Source organism: Gopherus evgoodei, chromosome 16 (genome assembly GCF_007399415.2).
Source record: "Gopherus evgoodei ecotype Sinaloan lineage chromosome 16, rGopEvg1_v1.p, whole genome shotgun sequence".
NCBI lineage: Eukaryota > Metazoa > Chordata > Testudines > Testudinidae > Gopherus > Gopherus evgoodei.
The window spans coordinates 19,317,949-19,341,074 of NC_044337.1; the positions used below are offsets into that span (position 1 = coordinate 19,317,949).

At 41.3% G+C, this 23,126-nt stretch overlaps 1 protein-coding gene across 3 annotated transcripts; it reads left to right on the forward strand.

Moving 5' to 3' along the window:
* The first annotated feature begins 5,821 nt into the window (after nt 1-5,821).
* Nucleotides 5,822-23,101, forward strand: PPP1R26 (protein phosphatase 1 regulatory subunit 26). Of its 3 annotated transcripts, XM_030535692.1 has the most exons (6): nt 6,538-6,587; nt 7,396-7,530; nt 10,305-14,144; nt 18,396-18,513; nt 19,744-19,845; nt 20,555-23,101. In XM_030535692.1, exons 3-5 carry the CDS (start codon nt 10,366-10,368, stop codon nt 19,834-19,836), a joined length of 3,990 nt encoding a protein of 1,329 aa, XP_030391552.1. In that variant the 5' UTR covers nt 6,538-6,587; nt 7,396-7,530; nt 10,305-10,365; the 3' UTR covers nt 19,837-19,845; nt 20,555-23,101. The 3 variants fall into 3 exon arrangements, with proteins under 3 accessions (XP_030391551.1, XP_030391550.1, XP_030391552.1); XM_030535691.1 differs by lacking the exons at nt 6,538-6,587; nt 18,396-18,513; nt 19,744-19,845; nt 20,555-23,101 and adding an exon at nt 5,822-5,840 and having other exon boundaries at nt 10,305-16,381; XM_030535690.1 differs by lacking the exons at nt 6,538-6,587; nt 18,396-18,513; nt 19,744-19,845; nt 20,555-23,101 and adding an exon at nt 6,053-6,072 and having other exon boundaries at nt 10,305-16,381.
* Nucleotides 23,102-23,126: the final 25 nt, after the last annotated feature.

Here is a 23,126-nt window from a genome sequence, read left to right on the forward strand (position 1 = left end):
GATGCATCACCACATATAAGAAGAGACCCCTGAAATGAGCTGCAAACGAAATAGTCAGATCCTGCAATCAGGAGAATGTTCCATTTTGAAAACACTGACATTTTCATTCTGGTAATTTTAACAGGGGTGCCAATCAGCGCTGATCAGTTTTGTCATCTGTCCCCGAGGGAACTGGGCTGAGACCACTGGCTTCATTTTCACATACATTTACTGATCAGAAAGACAAATGACCCTTAGGAGGACCTCAGAAAGTGGCTTGGTGAGTCTCTCAAGTCAAAGGGACGTGCAATGTGGTAACTCACCCAGCAGAGTCATAAAATCCTGCCACAGCATTCTAGCTCTTGGTAACTGCAGAGTGCTGTCAGTCAACAAGTAGTTTCTATGCAGTTCCCAAGGAAAGGCATGTGTACAAGAACAGAGCTACAATCATTCAGGTTTTTATCTTTAAAAGTGTGTGTATGTGCAAACTGAACTGGCACATTTCCAATGGGGTGCACAAACATTGAATCCTTCCTCCTTTCTCACATGGCTTTGGAGGGAAGGATGTGTCATGCAGAGAGCATACCTTAGTCACCACTGAGCTACAGTCTCGGTGGTAAGGGATGAGGGAAGCTTATTAGATGCTTGGTATGGGTGGGGTGAGGTTTTGTAGAAGGTGCCTTTTAGAAAGCTTGTTCAGCCAAGCAATCTCTGAATTTAAAAGCACATTATATATGCCAAAAGAAACACTGAACATTCAGCGAGTTTTATTTCCCCTGTTTCAGCTACTGTAGGGCAGGAGGAAGATAAAATGGGAGGCTGAAACCATACATGCCAGCCTGAGTTGGCATCTCATCAGATTTTGCAAACAAAGCAGGTTTGGGGCTGTTTAGTAGTTAGTTGGGGATGTCTAAGGAAACTTCAGGAAGTGGAGTTAGTTTCCCAGGAAATGGCATTCTTCTCTCTGAATCGGTATTGAAATAATATCTCTGTTCTCTGGAAGTGCCCTCTTTTGGGTGAAATAGAGAACCAATGTGATGTCCTCATATGGGTTCCAGATCTCCTCTGCCCACACCCAGTTTAGACATTTGCATGCTGCAAAGTGAGTGCAAAAGTATGTACTAATGCGACTAGATCACAACTGGAGTATTTTACACCAACATTCAAATGGTCCAAAAACTAAACAAGGTGCAGGCAACAGCAAATTGGACCAGTGGAATTAAAGTTCCAGTAGCACTTTTTGCAAAAGTAGGAGCCATAAGCCTTTGTGTCCTGACCAAATTCTAACTGTTATCATATCGTACTGAGCTAAACCTCCCCTCCAATTTCAGTTGTACTTTGTATCCTAAACTCTATTGTGTCATTGCAATATGCTGTCAGATAGCAGACATGTTCCATCCCGAAGTGGCAGCAATTCAGTTGTGGTCATGCAATCTCTATCCAAAATGCATAGCATGCTTTGTAATATTTGAATAAAAAAGGTTAGAGAAAATGAATGTGTGATATTATTATTAAGAGGTGTATTGCTAACACAGAGAAGGACCGGGATATCATACAGGAAGATCTGGATGACCTTGTAAACTGGAGTAATAGTAATAGGATGAAATTTAATAGTGAAAAGTGCAAGGTCATGCACTTAGGGATTAATAATAAGAATTTTAGATATACATTGGGGACGCATCAGTTGGAAGCAACAGAGGAGGAGAAGGGCCTTGGAGTATTGGTTGATCACAGGATGACTATGAGCCGCCAATGTGATATGGCCGTTAAAAAAGCTAATGTGGTTTTAGGATGCATCAGGCGAGGAATTTCCAGCAAAGATAAGGAGGTGTTAGTACCATTATATAAGGCGCTGGTGAGACCTCACCTGGAATACTGTGTGCAGTTCTGGTCTCTCATGTTTAAGAAGGATGAACTCAAACTGGAACAGGTTCAGAGACGGGCTACTAGGATGATCCAAGGAATGGAAAACCTGTCATATGAAAGGAGACTCAAAGAGCTTGGTTTGTTTAGTCTAGCCAAAAGAAGGCTGAGGGGGGATATGCTTGCTCTTTATAAATATATCAGAGGGATTAATATTAGGGAGGGAGAGGAATTATTTAAGCTTAGTACCAATGTAGACACAAGAACAAATGGGTATAAACTGGACACTAGGAAGTTTAGACTTGAAATTAGACAAAGGTTTCTAACCATTAGAGGAGTGAAGTTCTGGAACAGCCTTCCAAGGGGAGTAATGGGGGCAAAAGACATATCTGGCTTTAAGACTAAGCTTGATAAGTTTATGGAAGGGATGGTATGATGGGAAAGCTTAATTTTGGCAATTGAGCTTTGATTATCAGCAGATAAGTATGCCCAGTGGTCGGTGATGGGATGTTGGATGGGATGGGATCTGAGTTATTGCAGAGAATTCTTTCCTGAGTGCTGGCTGGTGAGTCTTGCCCACATGCTCAGGGTTTAGCTGATCGTCATATTTGGGGTCAGGAAGGAATTTTCCTCCGGGCCAGATTGGCAGAGGCCCTGGAGGTTTTTCGCCTTCCTCTGCAGCATGGGGCATGGGTCACTTGCTGGTGGATTCTCTGCAGCTTGTGGTCTTCAAACCACAATTTGAAGACTTCAATAACTCGGAATAGGTTAGGGGTTTGTTATAGAAGTGGATGGGTAGGGTTCTGTGGCCTGCTTTGTGCAGGAGGTCAGACTAGATGATCACATTGGTCCCTTCTGACCCTAAAGTCTATGAGTCTATGAGGTGTAGGGTCTGATTCTGACCTCATTTACATTAGTATAAATCAACAGCAACTCTCCTGAAGTTAATGGAGTAACGCTGGTGTACAAAAGGTGAAACAGCAGAGAATTGGGGCCATTGTGTCAGGCTAGCGTTGTGCAGCAGATTGATGGCACGGCCACTAGATGTCACTCCTTTTTAAGACTGTGATTGAAAATTTTAGATTTTTTCTCATTGACATGTACTTGAGGAGGGCTAGGGTGTCTGTAAAATTTGCAGCATTTCCTGCATTCTCTGTGTGGTTTTGGTAACAAGCATACCAAATATTGCATGTTTCATCAGATGAATTTGTAGTGAGTGCTAACTGTTGTGAAGCATCATACAAATATTTATGCTCTGTGAAATTAAGTTTATTGGCAAATAAATCAAGGTGGCATTGTTGGCCCTTTCATCTGTGGGAAACTAAAGAGAACTGACATACATTTGGAGATATTATTAACAGGAGCATCATAGGTGAGACACAGGAGATAACTGTCCTGCTCTACTCAGCACTGGTGGAGCTTCAGATGGACTATTATGTCCAGTTTGGGAAAGATGTGGACAATTTAGAGAGAGTCCATGGGAAAGCAACCAAAATGATAAAAATTCTAGAAAACTTCACCTATGAGGAAAGGTTTAAAAAATGGGGCATGTTTAGTCTTGGGAAAAGAAGACTGAGGAGGGACCAGATAGTCTTCAAATATGTTAAGGGAGGTTATAAAGAGGATGGTAATCAATTGTTCTCCATGTCCACTGAATGTAGGACCAGAAGTAATGGACTTAATCTGCAGCAAGGGAGATTTAGGTTAGATAGAAGGCAATTAAGTACTGGAATAGATTACCAAGGGAGGTTGTGGAACCCCAGTATTGGGTGTCTTTAAGAACAAGTTAGGCAAACGCCTGTCAGTGATAGCCTGGGTATATTGGTCCTGCCACTGCATTGGGAGGTGGGGAGAGGAGCTCTCAAGGTCCTTTCCAACCTCACATTTCTGTGATATACAAACTGAAGGTGACTTTAATATTCTTTACATGAACTTTGAAATTGGCTTCTCATAAAAGAGTGGCTGGGCTTTTTGATCATTAAGGCTCCAGTGAGGCAAAACTCTTAAGTATGTACATAACTGTAAGTATGTACATGGCTGTACCGGAATCATGTTGGATCAGGAACTTAACAGAAGTTCTTGCTCTCTTCTGAAAAGCGTTACATCTGCTGTTCCATTGTATAGTATCTGAACAGCAACAAACGCTCTAGAATTGCCTTCTCCTTAATCCTGAGGATGTATCTCCCTATTCCTTTGTTCATAGAGGTTTCTAAATGCAGTGATTAGAAGCCAAATTCTTTGCTGAGCCAACCCGGGGCAAGTTTTAAACCACCTTTGAACCCTCCTGATTCAAAGTTTCTCCAGCAGCAAAAACAGCTCCCAGCATAACTGTTGCATTCTCCTGCTCAGTGCAGCTTGTGGCACAAGTCAGAATGGCTATAACGGTATGTGCTATGCCCGGTCTCCTCCGACTCCGTGGTTCCACCCTCAACATGCCTTCTACACCAGGGCTTGCTGCAGAGCAAGTATAGGGAGCAGAATCTCTTTTTGAGTTTTGTGCTTGCTTGGGGGTTGTTTGGTTTTAAGGATTTCTTTCCCCTTGACCAAGGGTTTTATATTACACTCTCAAGGGTCCATTAGCGTGAATTGTTTTTTGTTATCTTTGTATGCTACATCTTTCCTGGTCTTGGTAATAACATCCGTGTATAAGTGCACTGCCCTGTGTGGGCCCAGTCTTGCACATTTAAAACAGATGAGTAGTCCCGCTGGTCAACTCAGGTGAGTAAAGTTATATATGTGCATCAGTATTTGCAAGATTGGGACTTTAAGCCCTGATCTTGAGATGAGTTCCACACAGGTGACTCTAGGGCCTAATCTTGTAAAGATTTATGTATGTGCTTATCTTTAAACATGGCAGTAGCCTGGGACTACTCACCAGTGTAAGTATTTGCAGGTTGGAGGAGTGTCTTTTTTTCTTTGTAACTTTATTGCAAAATATCCATTATATATAAAGTATTTTTTGTTCTAAAGCATATTTTCTCTATTTCATTTTCATCGGGTGTTGAAAGACATTTTAGGTTTTAACTCTTTCCAGCCTAAAAATGTTATGTACATTTACATAGAAAAAGTCACCTATTTGTTCAAAGAATATTCCCTTATTTCTCCCTTTCTCTCTCTAATGCAGAGTGCAAACTCCAGTTTAGCTTTTGTTTGTTCCTTTGTACACCTCCACCTCTTATCTTCTTCAAACTGATTGTCCCTTTGCCCTTTTCTAGGCCTGCAATTCAATGCAGAACCTGAACTGAACAGAGTAAAAAGGGCTATAAATATAACTCTGAAACAGCACTGTCACTGCACTTCTTCACGGCTAAGAAAAAGGAGCTGATAGTCCTCGTTATGAACTGTCTGTTTCTAGAAGGAGTGGTATTTCTGTCCGGGTGTTTCAGTGAGTTAAATAGGAGATGGCAGATGGTGTGGAGAAGACTCAGAGATAGCAACAGAGCTAGATGGGAAGTATAGCTTGAACTAAAGGTCTTTGTTAAGTGCAGGGAGAGACAGACATGGCTGGGAAAATGGAAAAACTTAAAACACGCACTGTCTGATGATTATTTGCCTACATAAAGACACTACTGACAGGTCACTTGCAAATTTTGAACATGGGATCTTTCGATCAAGCCTGAGCCTCTTACTGCTTGAGCTATACATATGTGTATAAAGACTGGCACTCATGAATTCACCAAGTCCCAATCCAATACCTATTGAAGTGTCAGTAGAAAGACGCCTGCTAACTTCAATGGGCCTTGGATCAGGCCCCAAATGCATTAACCAAGTTGAATTCATGTTAACTTTAAAAAAAAAAAGTTTACTTTTTTGAGAGGCAATTTGTTTCTATGGACACGAGCAGCATCTAGGGGTCTGTGACTGTCCAGAGATTAGCCCCACAACTGAGGTGCTGGTGTTCATACAACCACTGCAGTTTGGGGTGCTGCCCTGCTGAAACACGCCTAGAGGAGACCTGCTAACATCCCCACATGGGTCACCTGCAGCGACGGAGCCAGGTAGCAGCAACATGCAGGGAGCCTCGGGGGCCATTGCAGGGGCAAGATGCAGAGAATCCGGTTAGCCACCGAAAAGACCCATTGAGTCCTGCAGCTCGGAGATTTCACTTCAGGCTCCGGATTTTTCAGAAGGGCTCACACCACCCACCGGAGCGGGGAGCCGCAGGTTTTCACGGGGACTCCCCTCCCGTTTCGGTACCCAAATATGGGGCCAGATTCTGCACAGCTCTAGGTAGCTAAACGGGAACGGGGCTCTTTTGACACTCGGCCCCCCGCTGCCTGAACAAAGGATGCCGCAGCCTTTGCTGCCCTAAGGCATAGGGGGCCGGGAGGTTCAGGAACCGATGGGGGGGGGTGGCAGAGATTAAAGAGACGGAGCCGGTTCCACACCCCCCTTGGCCTCATGCAGCACAGGGACCCCCCAGCAATTCGCCATCTGCAGCCCCGCTCCCGTGCAGGCTCCGCGGGGGCAGAGTTGGCGGGGCCGGGGCCATGCACCCGCCCCCTGCGCTGCCCCCCAGCCGGGGCCGGGCCCTACCCCCGCTCCGGCCCGCGCAGGCCGCCGCCTACCCCGGCGGAGCCCTGCGGCGCATGCCCCCCGCTCCCCGGGGGCAGGGGAGGAAGCGCCGCCCGGCGCCCGCCCCTGCACCAGCTCGGCGGGCAGCGGCCGGAGCAGGCGGGAGCCGCGCCCCGGGGCCCACGCCGCGCCCGCTCCCCCAGCGCCCCCACCCCGGGGCCCGGCGGCAGGTGAGCGGCCAACGCGGCGGGGAGGCGCCGAGGCCCCGGCCGGGCAGCGGAACTGCCAGGCCCAAGGCGGCGGGAGCCGTTGCCAGGCGGAGCCGAGGGGCCAGGCCCCGGGCAGCCTCCGCTCTGGGCGGCGGGGCGAGGCCAAGGGCGGTTGGGGGGCCGGGGTCGGTTAAGGCCCGGGCTCCTGGGGGGAGGGGCTGGGATCGCGGAACGGGGCCCGGGGGAGCTCTCGGGGGGGTGACAGGCTGCGACCCCGGGGTGGGGGGCTCTCCGGCGGTGACAAGGCAGGGTCCCGGGGTGATGGGGTGGGGTCGAGGGCTCCCTGGGGGTGATGGGCTGGGATGTGGGGGGCAGGGTACTTGGGGGTACAGGGCTGGGATATGGGGGGCAGGGAACTTGGGGGGCTCGCTGAGGGGGTCACAGGCTGGGAAACTGGGAGGGGGGCTCCCTGGCAGTGACATGCTGTGATCTCAGGGAGTGACAAGGCAGGGTTCTTGGGGTGATGGGCTGGGGTCCTGGAGGTGGGATCCCCGGGGTGTGCAGGGCTGGGGGTTAAGGGCTCCCTGGGGGTGACAGACTGGGATCCCTGAGGCTGGCTGGGGGGAGGGGTCCCAAGGGATGGCAGCCTAAGGTGTGTCTGGAAGGGACTGGAGGTTGTGGCCCAGGAGGGTGGAGTGGGTGATGTTTGAGCAGAGAAGCCAAGGGCTGGTTGGGAGTGTTTCTGGGTTGGGATCCCAAGGGGGTGTGAAGGCACAGGCCAGTGTGAGGTGGAGCTGAGGAATACCAATGCTTTGATGTCTCCTGATAGGGGCATCTCCTTCAGGAAGGCAAAACTCAGTGTGCCTGGTCATTCTTGGGCATTGAAGGTACGGTGGCACTGTTTGCGGACCATCTACTTTGCAGTGATTGGACTCTTCAGCTGCTGTTAAATCCTTTTGCCGAGGTGGGTTGCTATCACTGTGTCCATTTACAGCAAGTTACTGAAGGTTGTGTGGCAAGTCAGTGACACAGCTCTGAAGAGAACTGTGTCCTCTTCAGGTCCACGCCCCACCAGCAAGAGTAAGGATACTAACTTTAATGTCCTGGCCAAACTCCACTTGGATAACTAAATTCTACCTCCTCAAATGTCTGTGCTTGTATTTGGGTGCAGTATCCCGCACTTGCTGTCTTAAATTACTGTGGTACCTTACTGTCTAACATTAAATAGCTGCTACGTAACTCCTTAGAAGTGGCTGCATTTCAAGACTCAGTGACGTGATAGCTGTGTATACTCTCTGTAATGTACTTTGAGATCTTTTGTCCATAAAGATGCTTAATGTAGTGGTTATAGGTAATCTATTGCTTTAATTTAGTTGTGTGCAATTAAGTTCCGGCAGCCGCTGTTAAATGATTGGCAGTGGCCCACCGACGTTATGGGTGGATAACATGACACACAAATTAAACCCAGTCCCCTGTGGATAGCTGTGAATTTTCAGTATGCCAGCAATCCCATGTTGTTCAGATAATGAAAACATCCGCTATTCTGGAAAGAAAGAGGTTAATAGGGAAAAAATAGTGATGTGTACAGAGCCAAAAGCTTAAACGTATTGAATGCATTACTCAGGGGTAACTAGCCCAGTGTTCTGATTCTCTCACGCTCTTAATTCATTTCTCTCATAACATGATTATTTAAGTTACCACCCATGCTTGAAAGCTTCTGGGTTTTTTTATGAAGTATACCGTAAATTATACCACAGAAAACTTGGAAACTATTTAATCATCCACATTCTTTACCAGTGACCCTCTCAGTACATGTTACACGTAAAGTCTTCTAGGCTGCTGCTAAGTAATGACCACTTAGCTAGGTCACCAGTTCACCTGTGGTTCCTAATTGCTTGATACTTGAACAGTCAAAGATACTTGTATTTTATTAGAATGTGCATACTAGGGGTAAACTCTTAACTTTTTTTTTTTTTTTTGCTTGACTATAGAGAGAATTTATAATCGCATGTGTCAGATTGCTCTGGGCACCAACCAGATGGAAGAACATTCTTAATCAATATCCTTAAAAATTAAATTATATAACAAGAGCAATGCTCTAAAACTAATTATCACGGGGGAAAAAGTCAAGAATTGATATTTAGAGCCAAAGGCTTGAGCAAGAATGTTTTATGTCAGAACATTGTGGCAGGGAGCCAAAGGATGAAGGAGCAGCAAAAATATTAGCTCCGCTGGACTTTCCGGGATGGGAAATCATGTAAGGCAGATATGGGGTGATTCTGCCTAGACTGGTGGGATTTGAAAAATGACCCAGGCTGCTTTTAAAATGGTGTTAAAGTTCACCCCTGCCTCTAGATCAAAGAACAAGTTTGACAAAAGTAACCACATATAGCACACTTGCAATGCTTTTTTCATTCTTGGTGCTCCAAGCTTGCCTGATAAAAGTAAGCAAGCATCATTTCCCCCCGCATTTTTAATACCCACTTGTCTGTAACAAAACATGAGAGAGATAAGAAAAAGTTAAAATGTTTTGTTTAAAAATTATAGAATTATAATAATTCTTAAAGAAAATATACTGCCACAAATTAAATTTTTGCAAAAAACATCTTTCTGAATGCTCCGTCTAGAGGAAAGTTAGATTGGAAGAAATTCAAAGATAGAAGCTTGGTTTTATAGTTTCTGTACAGTACAATGCCATGGACTGATTGAGACCCAATATGTTTGTGGGGATGATTGTGTGCCACAGTTGTGGCATGTCTCCATTGCAGCAGTGTTTTGACAGAACACAGAGGTTGATAGGAGCATGCGTTGAGCTAACAAAATTAGGTCTTGATGCTGCAGACTGGTGCCTGTAGTCAGAATCCTGTGCCCTTGTGGAGTCCCATGGAAGATTGTAAGGTCTTTGGGGATGAGGTCTATTTTACGCTGGGTGGCTATACAGTACTTAAGAGAGTGGGTGCCTACTGTAATATAAAGAATAATTCATAATCTTCTTACCACTTTTACTGGCTCTTGAAGATTTGTATTTATAGAAGGGCCTTGATCCCGCAGTGAAGTCATATTGCTGAATGTATAACGTTGCAGTCACTCAGTGGAAATATAGTCATAAATAATTTTGCTGCACAACCAAATAGACAGTGAAACCTAGTTATGGATGGAGAACATTTAAACACAATAATCATAGTCAAGAAAATACAGATATTAGTAGAATATTTTGCAGTTTTCCCCCCAAGTCTGCTCCAGTTAAAAAGACCTTTTTAATTTTTTCTTTTGTCCCCAAACTCTTTATAGAATTAATAAAATGATGCACCCCCATATAAAGAGTCCTCTTCACCCATCCCTAAAATGCAGCTACAGCTCACCTTGACAACTTTTTATAGCCCGCAGCATTTTAGAATTAGAATCAAAGAATACTATGTTCAAAGTGCAGGGAGAGTTTTAGGTAGGCAGGATGTAATTACCTGGACTGGACTATAGCTAGAGCCAGAATTCCAGGGGATCTTTAATGACCGCAAATGGTCAGCACCTCAGTTTTATCTCCTCTTTAAATGGAACAAGTAGTAGATTTCCCATTTAAATGATATTGAGGAGCAACTTCTGTGACTAGCTGATGTAACAAGACTACTGGACATTAGTAATGTATGAGTTGTATCACAGAGTATCACATGGAAAACTAAGTAATGTGTTTATACATTTTATTTTATATACATTATATGAGTGTTTTTTCTTTTCCCTTAGGATGGATGAGAGACCAACCTAAAAAACAGTTCTTTTGCGGACTTCTTCATTGCCTGCTAGAATGTTTCTTATGAATGCCTCTCCTTTGATAGCTCTGAAGACAAAATGGGAATCTTTTGGACAATCAAGGAGTTGTAGATACCCTGTTTGCTTCTCTGAATCTGAAGAGGATGTTACTAGAGCATCTGTAAGTGCAAAAGTTCAGATGATCATAAACAACCTGCAAAGTCAAGAGTCTTCCCTGGATATGAACAATGATTATGATTGTATTACACAGAAAAAACGAAAGGGAGAAAAAAAGAGTAACAGACTTACATCTAGTACCCGGGTGCTACAACAGCACACCTATTCCAAGTGTGGTTGCCCTGCTGATTCTGATGGCACAGAAGTGGAAGACAGTTCAGAGTTTGGGACCCTCCTGTTGGATTCTGATAGTGATGATTCTGTTGATCGAGACATAGAGGAAGCCATTCAAGAGTACTTGAAAAAGAAAAGCAAGAGTATCCAGCCATTGCCAAGCAATGCAGAGTGTTCAGATAGAACAGATGTAGACAAGAGGGTCAAAAGGGAACTCTCACAGAATAAGGTGACTAGTAATCTACTCCCTATGAAATTTAAAGCTGAAATGGTGACTGAAGGCTTCATTTCTGACCATGTGGGAATTTGTGAAAAGCTACGGTCAGCTTCACCTCTGAGCATCAGTAGTGATGACTCTTTTGAACAGAGCATACATGCTGAAATTGTACAGTTCTTGAATGAAAAGAAACAGCAAGAAACTAATAAGTGTGTAATTGTGGAGGATAAAAACCTGGAACAGAAAGAAACTCAAGTGAAATCTATGTTTAAATATAACAAAGAATCAGCTAACAAAGCAAATCGCAGTACTTTAAAGCAAGGATGCAAAGCACTTCTCTTAAGGCACCAGCCCAAACTGAGGAAGACCAATGTACAATCTAAATGTTTGAAGTCTAAAATCAGTGAAGAGCCTAGTGACTTCAATAAAGCGACCCAGACACATTTTAAAATGACTGCTACTAGCCAGCCCTGGGTTGTCGAACAAAATAAAGAAGGTGAAGGCAAGAGACATTTCTTCAAAACCGAAGGAGAACAAATAATTGAAAGCACTCACTTATCTGATTCAAGTAGTGATGATGGTATCGAAGAAGCCATTCAGCTTTATCAGCTGGAGAAAATCAAGAAAGAGGTAAATCCTACAACAGACTTCCAAAAAGGTGTAGCAGACATTTCTGCAAGCCTAACAATTAGCTCAACAAAATGTGCATCGGCAGAAGACCATAAAAAATCCTTAAGCAGCAAAAGGAGGGAGATGAGTACAAAATCCACACAATTTAAAGGCACTGGCAATGAATTTAACAAACTGTTTAAGCCTTTGAAAAAAGCCAGAAGTTGTGCATCTCCGGTAAACAAAATTGCCAAATGCAAGCTCACGTTGCAGGCTTCTTGCCGAGCCGACACATCCACAGAACTGATGTGTGCGGAAGCCATCCTTGACATTTCCAAAACAATCATGCCACCCCAAATGGGATGCGAGGGCAAATCATTTGCAGCAAACCCTTTCTTCTACCCCCAAAGCTTGCCTTCCTCCCACTGCGAAAGCGACAGCAGCCCTGTGGACAGCGATGATAGCATAGAGCAAGAAATCAGGGCTTTTTTGGCTCTCAAGGCACAGTCAGAAAATCTTGTAACAAAACCTGGTAATTTGTCCCACTCTGTCCAAAGGCCCTTGTCTTCTGAGCGTAACAGTGTGACTGGTGGCCTGGAACCTTCCCTCCCCAAAACACTGAATCTATCATTGAGTCGTAAGAGGAGACTTAAAGGAGAAAGCAAAGTAGCAAAACAGAGCATAGACAATAAAACAGAAGGGCTGGAGATGGGGTGTACCCATGCGGGTTATGGTAATAGCGCCAAAATGCTAGTTTTGCAAGATGGGAGTGGCCTGAGCTGTCATAGAAAAGCCTGTGAAGCTGGAAGGTCTGGTAACAAAGAAACAAGTCAGCAGCTGATCTCTGCAGAATTCACTGGGCTTGTTGACAAGCATGTTGCTTTAGACTTTGCAAACAGCTTGATGCAGGTTCAGGGTAACACAAGAGAACTGATAAAAAATACAGTCCAGGCTCAAGAGAGAGATGGTACAGATGACAAGAGCAGTTCTCTGGACAGCGATGAAGATCTTGATAGCGCTATCAAAGACCTCTTAAGGTCCAAGAGGAAACTAAAGAAAAAGTCCAAAGACCAAAAAATCCAATGCAAGAAGAAAGTCAGATTTGGTGACACAGAAACCCAGCTTTTGGATGAACTCAGTAGCCTCCAGCGAAAGGACTGGAAATGCAAAAGTCCTATTCTGCTAAAAAGCTGCCTTTCAAAATCACGTAAAGATACTAAGGAAAATGCAGTTAGAAGCCCCCAGAACAATGTAAATGGCAGGCTCTCAAAAGGAAGATCAGAAAGCATAAAGGACTTACCGTTTGCGTTGCAGTTTAAAAAAGAATGTAAACCTAAACCAGTTTGCAACAAGAATAACTTGGAGGCAGCTAAAAATAAAAGATGTTCTTTGACTGCTACTTCAGCAACAGATGACAGCAGCTCTGTGGATAGCGATGACAGCATTGAACAAGAAATTAGGAAATTTTTGGCAGAAAAGGCTAAAGACTCTGCAAACAGTATGGAAATACGGAGGGATAACTTAAGTGCTGACTCATTGAGAGTTACCAAACCACGTGCAAACAAAGGAAAAACAAAGCATCAGCTAATCGAAAATGAGACTAACATGTTATCGGGTCAGAGTAAAAAAACTAAAAAGGTACCTCAGCAAACAGATGAAATGAAAAGCTCTCAGAGAACTGTAGGAGAAAGTGCAATAATGCATGATGGTGAGAAAAGTGCGTCCCATGCAGAGAATGTGTTCCTCCATACTACTCTGGAGTTGAAGGCTGAGCAAGGGACAGTATGGACTAAAGGTTTAGCTGCTGGTGCTTTGTCTGTAAAAGGAAATCCATTAAGTAAAAAGAGTACTATAGAGCCTAAGCAGAAAAGCCTTTCATCTACACACAGCAAAGGTGATGGGTGTAAATTGCAAAATTACTTTAATGCTAAGTCTAATTCCAAAAGAAATAGCACCTTTCAGTTAAAAATTTCAAGCAAATTTATAGCTGGTCTAAAGTATGCTCGTGATAGAAAGAAATCTGTGCTTTTAAACAAAAGGCAAAATGTAGAACTTCCACTTCCCCATAGCAGCACATTAAGGACTGAGGTAACTCTCCCGAATATTTGTGCACTTGAACAAAAAAGTGGAGCCTTGGTGCAGAATGGGGACCTTGGTGGAGAGGGAAAGACAGGAATAAAAGAAGCAAATTTTACTCAGAGCCTCATAGTAGAGGAGACAGGTCTCCATATAGCAGAAACCTGTGAAAAACTGGAGGCTGCTCCTTTGCATGTTAAAACTGAAGCAGATGATTACAGAAAGGATAACACTTTGGGAGACAAACATATGTATTGCAGCTCAGATTCAAATCCAGATCCCCAATTGCAGAAACCCAACATGGCAGCAGTAAGCGTTAGCGTAGGAACATGTATTTTTGAGAGCCAAAACACATCGATTAAGGAAGAGGAAGGAGAGAGCCAGCAAGACAGCAGCAGGCAGGAAGAAATTAATGTACCCAACTCTAGTTTGGAAGGGAAAATGTTAGCCGAGCAAAGTAGGGAAGCTGATCGTAAAGAGGACCATGTTCAGGAAACTTTAGACAGAAGTTCGACAGAGTTTAGTGACATAGCTGTACAGACATGCACAAGTTCCCTGGTGAAAAGCGAGGTGTCAGATTTGTAAGTATTTTTTTTTTATAACAGCATTCAGTCTTTTTAGAAAATACCTATCATTGTAAATACCTTGATAAAAGTTGAGAGTGAAAGGGGGAAGATGGAAGATACTGATCTACATCATGTGTACACTAATGTGAAAAATCCTATTTAACAGGTGTATCATGGATAAATGTTTAATTTTTTTTTGTAGAATTTTGTAAATGATTTAAAGTGCTTCAAGGAAATATTTTTATAATGATTTTTAGGGCATGCATTACTACAGGATGCTGTATTTAACATGTCATTGTCCTAGATAAGAAGATAGCATGGCTAATTATGCTTTAAATTATATGGTGCATCAAAACATACATATATTGAAAGTGAACCAATTTGTGTCCACAGTGTATTGGCCAGTTGCTAAGAGATCTTAGAAAACAGCAGCAGCTGATTAGGAATATTACAGATATTGAAGCACATTCTCTGTCATTTCATGGAATTGGAACTATTTTAGAACATCTGCATGTAGCTATTTTCCACTTGGATCCCCATCTTAAAATTAGAACTGCTCTGCTGGACGACTGTAACTAACACAGGCCCACTGAAGTCAATGTAGCTCCATGCAGATACAAGGGTCTGTCCCTATAGATTCAATTGCAAGTTCAGGAACATGGTGTGGAGCAGTCTTTTAAGGGCTTCCAGCTTCAACTCTGAGACTGCTGAGTCCTTTTTATCTTCCGAACATTCTGATAACCTCCTGTAAGCAGATGCTTCAAAGCACAATTGGAGTTCAGTATAGTGAAGCAACGTTTTGCTTCCATATGTTCATTCAAACAGCATTATTTCAGTGGATTGCACTGGATCTACATGCTGCTGAAGTAGACAAGGCCAAAATAATCCCATAGGCATTCTTTAATCTCATTTTGATGCTCTACAAATACATGATGAGTTTTGGCCTTCAAATTTAACTTGATGTTGCATTGGAGTGTCTTGTGTTTAGTTTTTAACAATGGTTTCTGTAAGATGCATCTCTGCAAAAATTTGATCTTTCTACTGTTTTGTGCAATAGAGGAAACTTAGGCTTGCTACAGTAAACACGTCCTTAAAAGCTTTGGCTGGCAAATATTTTGTCTGAGTGAGATCCTAGGGTATTTTCAGTGTCCCTACTCCATTCACCCCTCACACCTCTATTCCATCCACTGATGTTGGAATAAGAGCATCCCCACACATAGACTTGCACTGAAATAACTAAAATATGTGAATTAAAACTGATTTCATTGTTTCAGTTTGTGTGTAGTGAAGCCCTTCAAGTCAGTCTGTATCTTTTGTATCAGCAGTGTGATTTGGCATTTCTGTAATAATCTGGTCTTCTTAAGTGGCTAATCTCTTCGAAATCTCTATCTACCACCCATCTATTTCTTATTTCAACAGCCTGCCTGAGGCTGGCCTTAATTTCCCAGAATAGAGCAAAAGCAGTCAAGAATGCATCCAGTATTGCATTTCATCCCCCTATGTGCTCTGATCTTGCAGAGAATTGACAGGCTATGGCATAGATAGTGTAGTACTAGTAATGTTGTTATAAAAAAAGAAAACAATGACCTTTATGTCTAGACATCTTTTGTGTGCTTTATACTGTTGTGCAGTTACACTTAAAAAATATTTTAATAATGGTCGTCTGGCATCTTACTGCCTGACCACATTTGATTTTTAGATTAAATATTACATCAGGTCACTACAAATTTTAATTTAGTAATAGTACACCTGGAAAAAAAGTTGTATTCTAAGCCCCCAAAACTGTAATCAGTCTGCACAGGCATAAGGTTCTGCCTGCCTGAATCTGATTGCAAGACTGGGGTCTTTAGTTTGAAATTGGAATGCAAGCTGGTATTTTAAAATAGCAGTTTTCCAAATATATTGCTTTAATAACATTAAGCTGTAATTATTTTTAATGATGGAAGCACTATATACCCTGTCTATATAAACTAGGCTGAGTGTTTCCTCAAATAAAATTTCAGTAAACCAACATTGAGATTTAAAAAGTGTCTTATTCCCCAACTGATGTGCATGTGGTTGAAACCTTTCTTGATGTACTAATTCACTTTCAGTTAAGATGCAGTTCCTTGTAACTTGTGCTTTAAACTAATTAATTTTTAAAGAGCACTTTTTTAAAAATTGAAAAACTTGATTTGTATATAAGAAATGGTGTGAATTCATAAGTTTATAACATTTAATAAATTGGGTTCTGATCATGAACCATGAAACCAGCAAGATTTCAGGTGGTTTGTATCAACATCCTGTGTCGAAAGACTGATTCAAAATGAAATCTTTCTTTCCCTGCCCATTGTTTTTTTAAATGCAAGGTTGTCGAGAACCGCTGCCTGCAGTTTTTATGACTAGGGTCAGCTGGATCAAAACAAAGATTTACTCCGGCTTCCCTTGAAGACCATGGCAAAACTCCCATTGACTTAACTGGGAACAAGAACAGAGTCCCTAAACACTCATCTGCTCCTGCTGCTTATTGTCTTCTCCCACTTCTGTACACATCTTATCTGAAATCATAATTCTGTGGCTGACACACCAGGAGTCTGGTTTCCAGTGGGAAGAAGCAGCAGGAAGAGATTTAAAAGATCTTGGTTTTATGCAGATATTCCTAGTAACAATAAAGAGAATGAGAGGAGAACCTACAAAGCTATAAGAAGTGTGACTAGAATGTAGTTCGGAGAATTTCATGAGTGATGTGAAAAAAGGGGTCTATAAATCTAGAAGTTCTAATGGCTCCCAATTGCACTGAGAGCCGGGTTGATAGATGCTCCAGCGTTGCAAGGGAAGTAATAGTCGGCACCTTTTTTCCCCTAAGCTTGTGGACAAGGAGTGGGATCTTTCCTCAGCTTGCTGAAGCAGCTTCTGAAGACTGCTTTGCAGGAGTGGGAGGTAGGCAGAGGTAAGCAGAAGATAGTGGGATTGAAGGTGGAAAGCATTTGTAGAGACTTCACTAAGGAACTTGGGCACCACCAACCCCCACCTTCCAGGATCAGCACTCACTCTTACTCAGCACCACTTCTCCAGTATCCAGGACCAGCATACACTCTTTACAGCACCCAGGACCAGTGCTGAGGATTGGAGGCAGTGAGGGTGGTTGTCCGCCTGCACTGGTACAGAAGGAGGTGGATGGTTTCCTGCTTACACTGGGGTGTGAATGGCTGGGGTTTGAGACTGTTTTGGGAGGAGGGTAGTTGGAGATTAAAGATATTCTGCACGTGGCAGAAGCTTGTCTATTGTGGCCTGAGGTTGCATTTTGGTATGTGTCCCAACCAGTCTTCCCTGATGTTTCTGTCACAATGTGTGCCTTATGGATACGTCCCTAGATTGCTTTGATGCTTCTCCTGAATTTTCAAACTTCATCCCTTAGAATTGTTCACTTGTCAGAAAAGCAAACTGTCCACAGGGAACTTTTTTCTAAACACTACACATCATCTTCAGTGTTGGCACCACAGCCATACGCAGGCTGTTGTGTCAGGTGTTTTCCCATGCTGTGTTTGCAGCAGCATCATTCTGGACACAGTTCTCATCAACCATTCACTTAGTCAAGAAAATAAATCCTGAGTCCTTGGAACAATAAACAATCAATATTAAATGAATAGAATAAAGGCTGCCCAGTCAAGGAATAATAGCATTACATTAACTGAGTCAGTGACCCTGTGAATTTATGTGGATTTAAGCTTCATCCAGAACCTGCTTTGGGATCCTGCCTGACCCCTTCATACAAGGCAATGTCGTCTTAGGTACAATACCAGCATGGTTTGAGCTTCTGTTTTCTTTCTGCTGAGGAATGCCTTATTGGTACTCATCAAAGAAGCCAATGATTGAAAAGGTATGGAGCTAAACTAGCCCTCTTGACCCAACTGTGACGCCTCCAGGTGATGGTTGAAGGTGCACTGGCGTGCCCCTGCAGTGCCTGTCCTGTAGTTACAATGACTCCAAACTTCCTTTAGAAGTTGGTGTTATCATTTTACTGTTCCATATTTCCTCAGTGGTAGACAAACTCAGATCTTAGCAGGTAAGTACAGAAGAAAATGACTTAATTTAAAATCATCCACTGTCTTATTTTAAAATGTAATGTGATTTTTAACTCTGTGCATAAATTCTGCTCATGTAGGTTTTAAGCAATTTAAACTATATATATTTTGATGCCTAAAGCAGAAGTGATTATAATGCAGATCTGTTCCACTTTGCCTACTGATGCATATATATATATTTTTTGTTTTTGTTATTTTCCAGTTCTTTAAGAACCTCTATTGATCCTGGATTGACAATACAACCTTACATAACTTTATCTCCAGCACAGATATGTAAAAATCTTACTTTAAAAATCCAGAATGGAAGGAGAGAATTCCAGGTAGATTCTTTTTTTTGTGCGCCTCATTTTTTAATCCTCAGTGTCCCAAAGTTTATAATATTTAAACACATTGAGGGCCTATTCGTTGCCATGGGTCTTCTCTGGAGCTTACTAGATATACTTTATCTTATACTTAATGCTCCATATAAATTGATCCTAGCAGGAATCATCAATACAGGCCTTTTTCTGGTTAGAATGGACCAGGCCATCGTTGTAGAAAAGCCTCCTCTTTACCTTATTTAACGCACAATTTTAAGAGCAGACTACACTGAAGCATTTATGCAGCGTGCAGACACAAGGAGAGAGAACCATTGTTCATACACGTATCCTAAATGTACAAGTCCTGTATTGACCATGATATACATTGTATGTGGACTGGATAATCTGGAGGATTTGTAATAAGATAACGGAGGCTTTCACCTCTAGGCCAGCTGTGATTTTAAGTTGCTTGTATCTAACAATGGCCTAGTGACCTATGTGCAATGAATTTGACAAGTCTCAGTCCCATTCCCAGTGTACAGATGCCCCCATTAATAAAGCCACCACTTCAAAAGGCATTAATTAGCACCTTTCTTGGCAGTCTCAGTAGAGAGGTCAAGAATTAGATGGGACCATAGAGGTTCCTCCAGGTCAGGAAGAAAGTACATGTGTATGCCTGCACTGTCTGTTCTTTACCTGCTCTGCTACTAAACAGGATTACAGTCCCCAAAGTTGTCAATACAGCACTTTTCACCAGTAGTCCATCTACAACTGGTAAAGGTTATGTGCTAGCTGTATTTCAGACTCTAACGTTGATGGGCTCATTAAAAATAACTAGGCAAAGAGATTTGTAATATTTGTCTGGTGGGGGTGGAGAGGGAATGAAGGGTTGACTTAAAATGTTTGGAACAAATGTTTCCAGAGGCTGAAAAAATGTTATACTAGTAAATTCTGGATTAGTCACACTTAGAGAAAATGTAAATTTACATCTGACATCGACATCTTAGCTTAGTACTAAGCATATCAACAGCATCCCTGTGATAAATACTCAAATACAGTGTAAAATTTTTAGACTAAAACCTGTATAAATACCTAGAAAAAAAATCAAATGTCCTAACACACTCTTTTAGCATGGGCAATTTTCTTCATAACCCTATGGAAAGACTTCCCCCCCCCCCCAAATCATGTTGGTATGTTTAATCTAGGAATGGTGGGGGTTATTTGTTTTTCTTTGTTTTTTGGTGCTTTCAGAAAGTGTGCTGCATGTTTGAAGGCAAAAAGAAAGAAAAAAGAAAAGAAAAGAAGCCCGATTTGTTTCTCAGGGTTGAAAAGCAATGGAAATAACAAAATAATGTATGTACTGCACTTCACTATGACACCACTCGTAGTTTTAAAACTGTCTAATAGGCTTTCTGCAGGCAATTTTGTAGCTCATCTGCTGTTTAAAACAGCTCTTCAAGGCTTTTCCCACGACAGTTAGAAGTTTTACCAGTTAGCATGAATATTATCCAAATACCCTGGTCATGGTGATGTTTGATTCAAAAAATGATGGAATAATCACTTTGTTTCCTAAAAGGAGGGATAAGTTTAGTTGTGCATCTTGTATTATTTCATCTAAAAGGGGTGTGTTCCAGCTCTTTATAATGATACACAAATACAATTCAGTACAATATGACTTTATTTTGCATAGCATCTTTAATACAAACTGTATCCCCAAACGTGCTACAGAGTTAAATTATGCAAGGCAGCCTGTTGTGGAAGGTTGTGAGATAAACCATATGTAACAAAGTGAAGCATTCAGCTCAAATACCAAAACCAGGGAATTGGTTTAGGCATAAGAGAAAAGATTTTTTTATTTTTTTTAGGTGAGATTTTAAGAATTGTGGAGAAAGTATGTGGTAGAGAGATATGGGCAGGTAAATGTGAGTAGTTTTTTAAAAAGAGACAGTCCTCCCTGTAAACTAATCTCATCGGTAGAAAAAGTGGATGGAATAATAAAATTGTGTAAAATTGCCTGATCTGTTTCTTATTTATTCTGCACTGTGTTGATTTTGTATTTCAGGCAAAGAATTGGAAACAACGGAGGAAATGAAGACATGCCCTGAAGTCCTAGAAGAGAAGTGGTAAATGAGAAAGCAGAAGGCTGATTTTTTTTCTAAATTACTTTGTTTTTTCTGTGGAAACCATATGATAGATATTGAAAATATAAAGCCTTTGGGTGAATTTCAGCCCTTGCTTTATTATATTTGTTCAACTCCGTTGACAGGTTATAAATGAAGGCAGAATTCTGCCAGGAATTTCTGTATTTGAGATCACCAAATATTGTGTGGTGTAATAGTGAAACTACACCATGGACCTCCTTCAAAAGTCTTGGGGAACTACAATAGGTTTTAGATCAGGCACCATATATTTGTATTTGTTTGTTCTATATTCATGCCTTTATTAGACTTACTATTCAGTTTCATATTTCATTGCTGAGCTTGTTAACTAGTAACAAAAGTAACCTTGCCTTGCTTGTATTTTTTAAAACTTTCCCTGTTATGCTTGACCAGTTCAGTTTTATAGAACAGTATAAAAATGATTCATGTCAGAGTGAAGTTTTCTTAAGAAAATGTTATGAAAAATATAGGTTGCAGTATTACCTGGACACATCTCATCTAATATACCAAATATTATTTTCAGCCAGCTGCTGAAAAATGTTCATAGCTTTTTGTTATATATTACCAGTGTGTTGCACTGTTAAACTAGGATAGTGTCTCCTCCACAAACAAAGTTCTTGAGAACTATACGTGGAAATACATTGCACGGTTAGAACTGCAATGGAGTGTGATTTATATAAAATTGCACAGTTTCATCGGTTGTATAACTGCATTTGTTGCAATAAAACTTTAGAAAATATTTCTCTGGGATTCATTGCCCTTGTTTGAATAATTCATTAAGAAATTATAGTCTTGAGACAGGAATGAATAACAAATGTTCTACAACAAATCAGTTAACAATACTATTTAAAGGGTTAATATCTTTGGGAAAACATGGATCTTGAGATATCTAGTCAGATTCTAAGCAACATAGAAACAAAGATTCAAAAACTTCATTCATCCTTTAGTACCATGCAGTATGAGCCAAGAGTTGAAAGGATCACTTGTGATTGAAGAAAAGCTAAGTATATGTATATCTTTGTTGTAAGCTATGTTGACTGAACTATCACTTAATTATAAGTAACTATATGTTGACTGGAAGGGGTTCAGCAAGGATTTCTACCTGAACATCATTTAATCATATTAAATGTGTGTTAATGGATGTCTTTTTTTCTAATAAAAGTTTATTCTTGAAATTCTATAGTGATTTTTTCTAGTTCCAGGGTGAAACATGATTGTGTTTCCTAGACAGAAGCTATTGAAACTGTTTACAATGAAATTTCTTTAAAAATTTTGGATCTCCAAACGTAGATTTGAGGGTTTAGCTACTTGACAGTCTCTCTTGAACAAATTTCCCAGATGACACCTTTTCTCAGCTTTATGAACACAATTCCACCTTAAAACTCTTAATTTTGTAGTTGCTTTGTCAGATCCTCATAGGAAGTGTCCTGTTATCAAGCAAGGTAATTTTTTTTTCCTGCAGTGGGAAAAACATAGTTTAACAGGACAAGATTTGACTTTGAAGGTTAATGTGTTGGAGCATTTTTGTTAATTTGCTACCACTTACTGCACTGTAGGAATTATTTTACGGACAATTTATGTACTTCTGTTCTTCTATGCGGTATCAGCTCAAGTTATTGGTACCATTTAAACTACTGTTTCTTGCAGTAGACAAGAATCCATGTCACAGAAGTCACCATTGTAACTGGTACAGATTGTGTTCAAGAAATATGTCTGTTCTATAGTTAGGAAAAAAACTGATGATTATTCATATCAGATGATGATGATGATATATTTCTACTCCAGCAGTAACTAAATATGTTAAACAGCAGCTACTAACGTTAGACATTTATAAATCAGTAGGTTCAGATGACTTGCATCCAAGAATTTTGAAAGAGCTGGCCAACAAGCTCTGTGGACCTTTAACGTTGATTGTCAGTAAGTCTTGGAACACAGGGGAAGTTCCAGAAAAGTGAAAGAAAGCTAGTGTTGTGCCAGTATTTAAAAAGAGTAATGGTATGACCTAGGTAATTACAGGTCTGCCAATCTGACATTGAACCCAGGAAACATAATACCGATATAAGACTCGATTAATAACAAATTAAAGGAGGGATTAATAAAAAATTAAAGTAGGGTAATATCAATGCAAATCAACCTAGATTTGTGGAAAACTAATTTGATATTTGATGAGACTGTAAGTTTGGTTGATAAAGGTAACAGTATTGATGTAATATACCTAGACTTCTGTGAGGTGCTTGACTTGATAACAGATGGTATTTTGATTTAAAAAACAAGAATGATATAAAATTAACATGGAACACATTACATGGATTAAAATCTGGCTAACAGGTAAGTCTCAAAATGTAATTGTAAATGAGGAAATCATAATTGAACGGTGTGCATTTCTAGTAGTCCCTGGCAGGGATTGGTTCTTGCCCCAGTAGTTTTTAATATTTTTGCAGATGACCTGGAAAAAAATATAAAACCATCACTCTC